At 44.1% G+C, this 10,436-nt stretch overlaps 1 protein-coding gene across 1 annotated transcript; it reads left to right on the forward strand.

The window, feature by feature from the left end:
* Positions 1-837: 837 nt before the first annotated feature.
* Positions 838-10,102, forward strand: CCKAR (cholecystokinin A receptor). Its single transcript, XM_045997593.1, has 5 exons — positions 838-1,142; positions 1,859-2,110; positions 5,235-5,496; positions 7,390-7,517; positions 8,629-10,102. Exons 1-5 carry the CDS (start codon positions 1,031-1,033, stop codon positions 9,159-9,161), a joined length of 1,287 nt encoding a protein of 428 aa, XP_045853549.1. The 5' UTR covers positions 838-1,030; the 3' UTR covers positions 9,162-10,102.
* Positions 10,103-10,436: the final 334 nt, after the last annotated feature.

Below are 10,436 nucleotides of genomic sequence, written 5' to 3' on the forward strand. Positions count from 1 at the left end.
GCTTTCCCAAGATCTTCCCTAGGTTTCCTCCTCCTTGTCTTCCAAGTCTCAGATCATGGTCCCCTCCTTCAGAAGGCCTTTCTTGACCACCTCACCTAAATTAGTACCCCTAATCCATTCCTCTCCATCGCATCATCTGGTTTGCTTTTCTTCATGGTGCTCAACACTATCTGAAAGGATCTTGCTTATTATTCGCTTCTGTGTTTAGAGAACGCCTGGCAAATGGTTGACTCTCAATGAATATGTGCTGAATGAATGGACAAATGAATAAATGAATGAATGGAAGATCTGAACAATTTTTCTTATAAGCATCCGAAAGCACCCCCTCTCCTTTCAGTTAACAAGGGCAGAGACCACGAGAAATAACACTGTGGTTGGTAACAACTTAACAACCAGCGAGCAGTTATATCTACACACATTGCTGGGCACGGTTCCAAAGCTAAAAAGGCACTAATTGCTTTTATATAAGGAGGTAGAAATGCAGTCCCTCCATGCCCTTCAGTCCTGATGGTGTGCATTATCGTATCTGTTACCGTGTTGATTGTTCCTGTGTCACACAGCCAGTTTGGGCTTTATTCTGCACATGTCTGGGTTGGTGACAGGTTCCTATACAGAGGAGAGAGGTACCGGGGAAGTGTGTGTGTTTGTGTCTGTGCGTATGTATCCGTGTGTGCTCAAGTGTGTATAAGAGCAGTGACACTCTGGGAAGGGTTAACTCGCAGTCAAGCTCTCTGTGCTCAGGGCCCTAAGACTGGCCCAGGAATGGGAGGGGTGGGCTCGGAAGGTGGAGCAGGCTGGCTTGCCTGAGCTGCCTTTTCCAAGACAGGAGAGCAAGCGCTTGCCCGGCTGGACTGAGCGTGGTGAACTCGCGTCGCCTTTAGGAATGGCTGCAAAAGCCCACACCTGGAACTCCCTCCCTTCCTGCCCCCCCACGGCAGGTTGCATTCGGGAGGCTCTCCGGTCATTAGAGGAATGAGCCGAGGGTGAGCAATTCACCAGCTCGCCAACACTTTGAGAACAGCAGGCAAGGATGGATGTGGTCGACAGCCTTCTTGTGAATGGAAGCAACATCACCCCTCCCTGTGAGCTGGGAATCGAAAATGAGACGCTTTTCTGCTTGGATCAGCCCCATCCTTTTAAAGGTAGGTGCCAGACACTGTTATTTTAATTCAGGAAATGATTAAGGTGCGGGAGAAATCAACAAAGACAGGGCTGATAGAGAAAATTATAACAAAGTCCTCTTGAGACCAGGCTGGATAAAGTCATACGTTCACAAGTTTGGATAACAGATCAAAAAGCAGAACTGAGTCAAATATCCTGATTGTTCCCCACAGGAGAGTTGAAATGGAGGTAGAGGACATGGGGAAGGGGGGGGCAAAAGCCAAGGGAGGAGGAGCTGAAGTGTCATAAGAAGGGGGTACAAGTGTCGAAGCTGGAACTTACCAGCATCACAGAAAAGGTGCTGTCACAATCTAGCTGTCACCTTTTCCTGGGGGATATCCAGCATGAAAAAGTGATTAAAGTGAAATCAAGCTTAGCAGCTGGGAAAAGAAAGCAACCAGTAGTCACTGGAGAAGCTTTGTTCTTAAGAAAAAGTGGTTCCCTGAGCGATTCTTTAACAAACCAACCTCTCAGAAGCAACGGGATCACTCCGTACGCTCCTCGGTTTGTTTCTGCAAAATATTGGTGACAGAGGAATAGTCAGGTTCAGTGATGTAGACCCTTGCAAAAAAAAAAAAAAAACCACCACCAACAAAAATAACCTGCAGGAAATCACCGTTCATTTTGTGCGCTGAGGTGTTCACATTCTGCTCCCATAATCTCTGTCCCTCTGTCTCGTTCCCGTTACTCTTTGCAGAGTGGCAGCCAGCCGTGCAGATTCTTCTGTACTCCTTGATATTCCTGCTCAGTGTCCTGGGGAATACGCTGGTCATTACGGTGCTGATTCGGAACAAGAGGATGAGAACGGTCACCAACATCTTTCTGCTCTCACTGGCAGTCAGCGACCTCATGCTCTGCCTCTTCTGCATGCCGTTCAACCTCATCCCCAACCTGCTCAAGGATTTCATCTTCGGGAGTGCCGTCTGCAAGACCACCACCTACTTCATGGGTGAGTTGCTCCTGGGGGCTGTTTCTGGAGCTCACCCCAGACCCTACTCGGCCCCAGACCTTCCCAACCCTCTGACAGCCTCAGCAGAGGCGTCCTGCTGAGTGCAAAACGAAACAAACATCTGGCTGTGTGGGTCTGTGTGCAAGGATGCAGGTGCTGGCTTTAAGGTGGGTCCGTCCTCATGCGTCCCCAGAAGTCAGTTCCCAGTCGTCCATCTCAGAGGTCAGTTTCTCAGAGCGGAATAAGTTGTTAACCAGCCATAGGAGAGGTTGGTTTTGCTGGCTTCTGCTAGAAAGTAGGAAGAATTCAAGCAACCCCGTCCTTTCCTGGTCCTAAAATAAATAATGGGTTTGTTTTGTTTTGTTTTGTTTTATTCATGTATTTTGTTTTTTCATTGACAACAAGTTGGGGATAGTACTTAGCTGAGGCACCCCTAGGGCCACAGAGGGGGTTTGAAGGAGACGGGCCGACGTGTGTCCCCTATTTTAGGTCCATAAATTTTGGTCATAGTTTGAGTTCTGCCCGAGACAAGCCATGGCTTTTGGGGGTAATGGGGGTGGTGGAGGAAGGTTTTCTGTTGTTGCTCTTGCTCTCCTAGGGCTCAGGGGCTATGTGAAAACCAGTTTCATCCCAGCTCTAGAGTTCTGTCTCAGGATTCACTTCCCAGCCTGATCCCCAGGGACTGGGACCCTCTTGGGCAGAGAGAGAGAGAGAGAGAGACAGAGAGAGAGAACATGCCCTCTGGCAATAAATGAGGAGCTGATTTCGCTCCCAGAGCCTGTGGGTCATTAAGCTCACCCTGACTGGCTAAGACAAGCTCTCTGCTTCTGCCAATCAAAATGATGATGATGATAAATAAAAATCACAAGAACTGATATTTGTGATGCAGCAGATGTTGTACGAAGTGCTTTTACTCCCACGATCCCATCCCCCAACCCACCCTGCAAAAAAAAAAAATATATGTAAAACACAGTTATTCTTTCCCGTCTCACCAAGGAGCGAAGAGAGGCACAGAGAGGTTAACCGCATGCCCAGGGACACACAGGTGCTAAGCCACAGAGCTGAGATTTGAACCTAGATCAGGAGCCACCACAGTGGTGGATGAGGACAGATGCTGCCCCAGTTTGCCAGCAGCTGGTGCTTTCCTGAAGCCAAGCAAAGACGTCTCTCTGCCCTCTCTGGCTGCCAGATTGCCCTGTGCCTTCTCCCTTCTGAGTACGAGCTGCAAGGAGGAGGGTTGTTTTTTGTTCTGACCTCAGCCTTGCAACATGGGCAGAGCTGAGTAGGGCTGGGGCCATCCTCAATGACCGGAAAGCTTTCAAAGCCTTGATTTCTCCCGATCGAGGCAGCGGGATCCAGCCCTGACAAAATGATGATGGATTACTGATCTGTGTGCCACAGACAAACAACCAAGAAAATGTCCATCCTCGTCCACGAATGAAAGGGGTCATGATTAAAAAATGAAGCAGTAACAGTTACCAGCATCTCCTCGCGCTTTTGGCTTTCATTGTCCACCCATAGTATGATAATATTATTTAAGAATCTTAACTAGAGTCTGTGAAAGCAGTCTTAAAATGAGGGCTGGTGTGATTGCACAACACTCTAAGTGTTCCAAAGGCCACAGAATTGCCTGCTTGAAAATGGTTAATTTTTGGTGATATTTCACCTCAAGAAAAAGAATAATAAAAGCAAGAAAATTCTGAAGCTGTGTCCAATGCCGTAATGGTTTTGTTGGATTTCTAAATCCAGGGATTTTGATTCTTTCCTTTTGTGTTCTTTTCAATACTATTCCTAACAGTTGACGTTCATTAAACTCCTTATAGCAGGCAGAAAAAGAAAAAGAAAAGAAGGAAGGAAGGGAGTAAGTGAGGGAGGGAGGGAGGAAGGGAGAAGGGTAGAGGGGAAGAAGGGAAAGAATAGAAAAAACGAAACAGTGCTTGCCTGACGGGGGTTTATAATAACAGTGAACCCATCATACAGATTTGACTCCAGAGACGCTGGGGGCACATTCTGTAATCTCAGTGTAAGCAGTTTCTTGGGGTAGAGTCCAGGAAAACACAACCATCCTGTCTCAGAACACGAGTTTTCATTTAATGTTTTTTGGATTGTAGATTCCTTCAAGTCTCTAAGGGATACTGTAGGTATCTCCCCCCTAGAAGAAGAACATTTTTATACACAGTTTCAGAGAATTTATTTATAACCATTAAAGGCCCCAGACTAAGAGCTTCTTCTCCCCAACTTAGATTAATCCTAAGGCCTAAGAAATCATGCTAAAGATAATCAGATTAACCGACAGAATCCATGGATGAATAGTTAGAGGGAATTCTCAGGCAATAAGACATGATAATAAGTATACACAAACAAAATGCATAAATGAGAGAAAATTAAGCTTTTTTGACTATGCCTAAGCAGTCATGGTAAATGAGGTGTTGTGATGTCTTTGTCACTGATGATACATTCTTGTTATAGAAAATACAGAAAAGCAAACAGAATAAGAAGGAAAGCTCTAGGCCCCCCACCGAGAGCAACCTTTAGTTACAGCGTGGAGTTTCCCTTTATCCTTCCTTTACTGTGTGTTTTTTCAGTAGACTGCTTTTTTCAAATTTATAATGGTTCATTCTTAAAACCCTCTGTACTAGAGACTCTCAGAGTTTTAATGCCTCCAGCTCAGACCCCTGTGACCTTTCAGGGTCACAGTCTTTAAGAATCTGGGCTTTTAGGTCAATTTAACTTCACGTTATGCTCAGAATGAGAGCTTCTCTCCGGGCGACTCAGAAACCTCTTTTGTGGGAGAGGAACGTATCTCCTCCCGTTGGTTATTAATTAATGAGCAACTTCAACCTGGGAAGGAGTTTTGTTGTAATCGAAGTTCAATAAACTTATCTAAAAACTGGCAATCAAATGTATTCATAAATACATTTCTGCAGCTGCCTTAAATCCTTTTTGAAGTGAAGCTGGGAATAAATCATTAAAAAAAAATAAATACAGGTACATGATATTTCTTTACCCTCTGAGTGTTGTCCCTTGATAGCGGACCTGTGCCGAGCAGATATGCTTAAGCTAACATGCAAATAAACTTGGGATTTCAGAGCCGTCATAACCAACTTCTCTGTTCCTTCCCCAGGCACCTCTGTGAGTGTATCCACCTTTAATCTGGTCGCCATATCTCTGGAAAGATACGGTGCGATTTGCAAACCCTTACAGTCCCGGGTCTGGCAGACCAAATCCCATGCTTTGAAGGTGATCGCCACAACCTGGTGCCTCTCCTTTACCATTATGACTCCATACCCAATTTATAGCAACCTGGTGCCTTTTACCAAAAATAACAACCAGACAGCGAATATGTGCCGCTTCCTACTGCCAAATGATGTCATGCAGCAGTCCTGGTAAGGTGGTGTGATGTTTATTTGTGTAATGCAACTTGTTGTCGTTTGCAGTTTTTGTAAAAACAGGAATGTATTGTCCAGAGTGACTGGAGGAGGTCTGTGTCCAGGAGACACGGATTATGAGAAAGATTATGCTAAATTCTTTATAGGATAACAGTGATAGCAAACACTTACGTGCTCTGTTTCAAATGCCGTGTAATATGAATCCAATTAATTCCCTCAAAACCTGACAGGGTAGGTACTGTTATTGTGCCCATTCTGCAGATGATGAAACATGGAGATGAAACATGGAGACATGGAGACGTAAGATGAGTTGCTCAAAGTCACAAAACTAGAAGATACAGAGACTCTCTGCGGACCCACTATGCAGAATCCCTCTGGATGGTCTAGCGGGGAGGCGGGACTGAAGGGCTAGGATCTGGAGGGCTATGATTTTTCTAAGAACTGAAGATAAAGCAGGGAATGAGTCCTAAGTCCTGTGCATGTGTGTGTATTTTTTTTTTTTTTTTAGAGCAACAGCTACGGTGCTGGCATAGAACACCTCACTAGAAATAAACAGGCAAGATTCTAAGATTTTCTTTGCTTACTAGCCGACTGATGTTAGACAAGTTCAAGTGACCTCACTGAGGTTCAGGTTCTTTATCTATGCAAGGATTTAATAATATAGTTTTTCTTTTAAATCTACCTCATTGGGTGGCTGTAAGATTCAAAGGAGAGCATGTGTATGCAAATGTCATTAAATATCTTTAAAAAATACAAACACGGGGTATTATGTTTACTAATTCCAAGCATATTTTAGAATCAGGGAAGTCGACATTCAAAATGGCTCAAAACAGGGATAATCTCTTCTTTCTTTGCCTTCCTTTTTTTTTCATTTCAACCAAGTAACACACACACACACAGAGTTATGTTGTAAATGAGAGAAACATTTCCAAGACTTGAAAAGGAATCTTATCAAAACATGTCCAATTGAAATGAGAAATGGCCCAGCCACTGTGAGCCCCTAACTATTTTATGGCCTAATCCTGTAACCTTATGCATGCCAGACTGCAAAAATGATTTAGGGGTAGACTCATAAAGGAGTCTGTGGGGCTTCAGGAATAAAATGTGTTTAGAGAAAGCACAGCTCTGCCCCACCATGCCCTAGAAGGAGCCCGCCACTGTGCACATGGGGGAGAAACAGCCAGAAAACCCTATTGTACAAAACCTCAGAGGTCATCCATCATTCCTACCTCTGCTTTGGATGGTTCTGTTGTTGTAAAGTCAACAAATAGTATATTGTGATGCTTAAGAGCACAGGTTCTAGAATCATATTCCCTGGGTTCAAATCCCATCTTTGCCACTAGGTATGTCTTTGGACGAATGATTTAATCTCTGTAAATCTTAGTTTCCTCACATATAAAATAGGTATTGTGATAACAGTACCTATCTCAAGGGTCACTATGGGAGTTAAATCTAATGTTACATACATATATATGAATTATTATTATATATATAATGCCTAACCTAGTGGATAGCACAGCAAGTCCTCGATGAATATAAGCTCTTATAAGTATTTATGTTTTGGTAAGCCTTACTGAGATTATTCACGTACATTTTGTTGTTAATTTCTCATTGGTTTTACATGAAGGTTTATTTCAAGCACAGAATCACACCAGCCTTTTCCAACTTAACTAGTCCTTCATAAGAGACTTTATCTGAAAAGAGAGAGAGAGAAGTAAACAACTTCAAAAGACTGAACCTGCAGACATAGAATTTCCAAGGTTATGAAATAGTCGTAATTAATGTGTTTGCTCAGACGAGTTAAAATGAAGATGAACCCTATTTATTCCACCCCATCTGAGTTTGAAATACTAGAGATGATGGTTATTGAATTTCTTTTTATTTTATTAGGCACACGTTCCTGTTACTCATCCTCTTTCTTATTCCTGGAATCGTGATGATGGTGGCATATGGATTGATCTCTTTGGAACTTTACCAAGGAATAAAATTTGATGCTATCCAGAAGAAGTCTGCTAGGGGTAACTATCTCTTTGCTGTATGTTTATGCCAAAATATCACAAAAGCTTATTTCCTATAACTTAAATAGATACGCTCAGAGTGTATGTTGAGGATATTTTAAAGTATCCTTAGGAGACTCTGTGTCATAAGGCACAGTCACGAGACATAGTATCCCTATTCCCTCATCTGTAAAATGGAGATATTGTTCCTGTCAAAACAGTGCTGAGTGGGACAAAATGACAAAACACGCATATACCCAATTATTAGCTAAAGGCCCTCGTGTCCCTTGCTGTCTGCTGTGTTGCATTCTAATGGGCCCCTGCTTCCACAACCGAAGGGAATTTTAATTCTAATCCCCCAAACTCTCTCCTCGCTTTCTTTATCACAGTGCAATTACTCAAAGCCCAGCTTCTTCCCACTCATTATAATCCACAAACCGCTAAAATTCAGCCCTACACCTTTGTTGATATAACTTCTTGCCTTTCTCACTCCACACTTTCACTCAGCTCTTCTACCAGAATTTACGTGTCTCGAGAGCTTTTTTGGTTTTGGTTGATTTTTGATCGTTATCCAGGTTTCCCAGTAAAAGCATTCTGGAAGCTTACCAATCAAGCAGGAACCTTTCTCCTGAGTATGTGGGGAAAGAAAGAGTATGGATATTCATTCTTTAGTAATTTTAATCCTTATAATTGATGTGCATAAAATATGCTTTTATTATACTATGTGTATGATAGATTATATATTATTGGATTTTTAAAAAAGATTTTACTTATTTATTTGAGAAAAAGAGAGCAAGAGGAGGGGCAGAGGGAGAGGGAGAGAATCTCAAACAGACTCTGGGCTCAGTGCAGGGCCAAATGCGGGGGCTGATCTCAAGACCTGAGCAGAAACCAAGAGTTGGAGGCTCAAGCAACTGAGCCACCCAGGCGCCCCACATTACTTTATTGGTTTTAAGCAGCTTTCCATTTGAAGGAGAGGAGTCCTGTAGATCAGTACCTAATGATAGCAGAACAGGCCTAGGGATGCCTTCTCCCTGCTTCAGTTCCAGTTTGGTCTGATCCCCTTGATAGAGGGGGTGTCTATCCCTCATGATCCGTCCCCAACAATAAACGATGTCACTTGCCGCTCTAGACAGGAAGCAGAGCACCGGCAGCAGCGGCAGGTATGAGGACAGCGATGGGTGTTACCTGCAGAAGGCCAAGCCCCGCAGGAAGCTGGAGCTCCAGCAGCTGTCCACACCCAGCAGCGGCAGGGTCAACCGCATCAGGAGCAGCAGCTCCACGGCCAACCTCATGGCCAAGAAGCGGGTGATCCGCATGCTCATGGTCATCGTGGTCCTCTTCTTCCTGTGCTGGATGCCCATCTTCAGCGCCAACGCCTGGCGGGCCTATGACACAGCTTCGGCCGAGCGCCGCCTTTCGGGGACCCCCATTTCCTTCATCCTCCTGCTGTCCTACACTTCCTCCTGCGTCAACCCCATCATCTACTGCTTCATGAACAAACGGTTCCGCCTTGGCTTCATGGCCACCTTCCCCTGCTGCCCCAACCCCGGTCCCCCAGGAGTGAGGGGAGAGGTGGGAGAGGAGGAGGAAGGCAGGACCATGGGGGCCTCTCTGTCCCGGTATTCCTACAGTCACATGAGCGCCTCTGCGCCACCCCCCTGAGCTAGACATGCCTCCCGTGCCCCAGGAAGGAGTGGGCGAGGGTGGGGAGACGAGAAAGAAGATTCCATTACCAGTGGGAACTGTTCATGGTCTGCTTTTCATCCTTCATCCTGGTTCCAGGGGGACTCCGGCAGAGTAGGGCTGTGACTTTCTGGGCAATTCAAGGCAGGAAATGCTTAGTAACACCCACCATCAGAAACACCTCAACAGGCCAGTCACAGGAGTCCAACAGGGCCCACTACAAAGGCAATGCCAAACACATGGTCCAGATGGAGATGTGGGCCCTATTTAAGCTTCAGAAGTTTCTAGAACATCCAAGGTGGGCTCTCACCCTCGCTAGTGACACAGCACTATGCTCTACTTCATCTGCGGATGAAGAAGTGTTTGCTTTGCCCCTGGAGTGAGTCTATCATGTATATACAGTAACCACCCCCTCATCATGACCACAAAAAGGGAGCATGAACCAAACCCTCTTCTGGCCATTTTTCTGAAGCAAGACAACAGCCTAATTTTTCTTTTTGAGGTTGGTGAAGGCCATTATAGTGTCATTAAAACAGCATAAGGAATGTTGTTTTGATGAATTGGGAACTTATGTTTCTAAAAAGAAAAAGATGTGTGGCAAATAGCTGAGTGGAATGCTGTCTTCCGTAGTGAACATGAAGAGCCAGTACGCATACAGAACTTCTTTTCTATTTAACGACCTAGATCGCTTAACTCCACCTTTATATGGCGATATGGAACCCCATGGCCTCTTTGCCTCAATTTCTCATACTCATCTGGCACTGCCTCTTTCCCAGAAAGACTCCAGGTACAAAGGAGAGTTGTAACCTCTGTGTACCTGTCCAAGGGTGGAAACAGAAACACGTGTAGTCAGTCCCAGAAGAAAAACTGGCATACTTGGATTCCATTCGCAATTAGCTTTGAAGGTCAAAGCTGTCTGTCCCATTAAATTCAATCTATGTATTTGTCAGTAATTGTATTAATTTTATGTATATGTATAAACCAAACATGTAAGTATGTTCTTCACATATAAATATATTCTTCAGTGTGTTTAAAAAAGAAAAAACAGTGAATGGATATTGGAATTCAGTAATTGTTATTTTACATTCCTTCAATGTAAAATAACATAAATAAATAAAATCTACAGCTAGATTTCCATGTGAAATTTTCCTTACAAAATTAAGGTTGAAATATCTCTTCTCCAATTTAGAAATTTCAATTAAAATAAGACACGAGCTATGACTTCGGATAGTAGGAAGTGCATTTCTAGAATAC

This window comes from Meles meles, chromosome 2, assembly GCF_922984935.1.
Source record: "Meles meles chromosome 2, mMelMel3.1 paternal haplotype, whole genome shotgun sequence".
NCBI lineage: Eukaryota > Metazoa > Chordata > Mammalia > Carnivora > Mustelidae > Meles > Meles meles.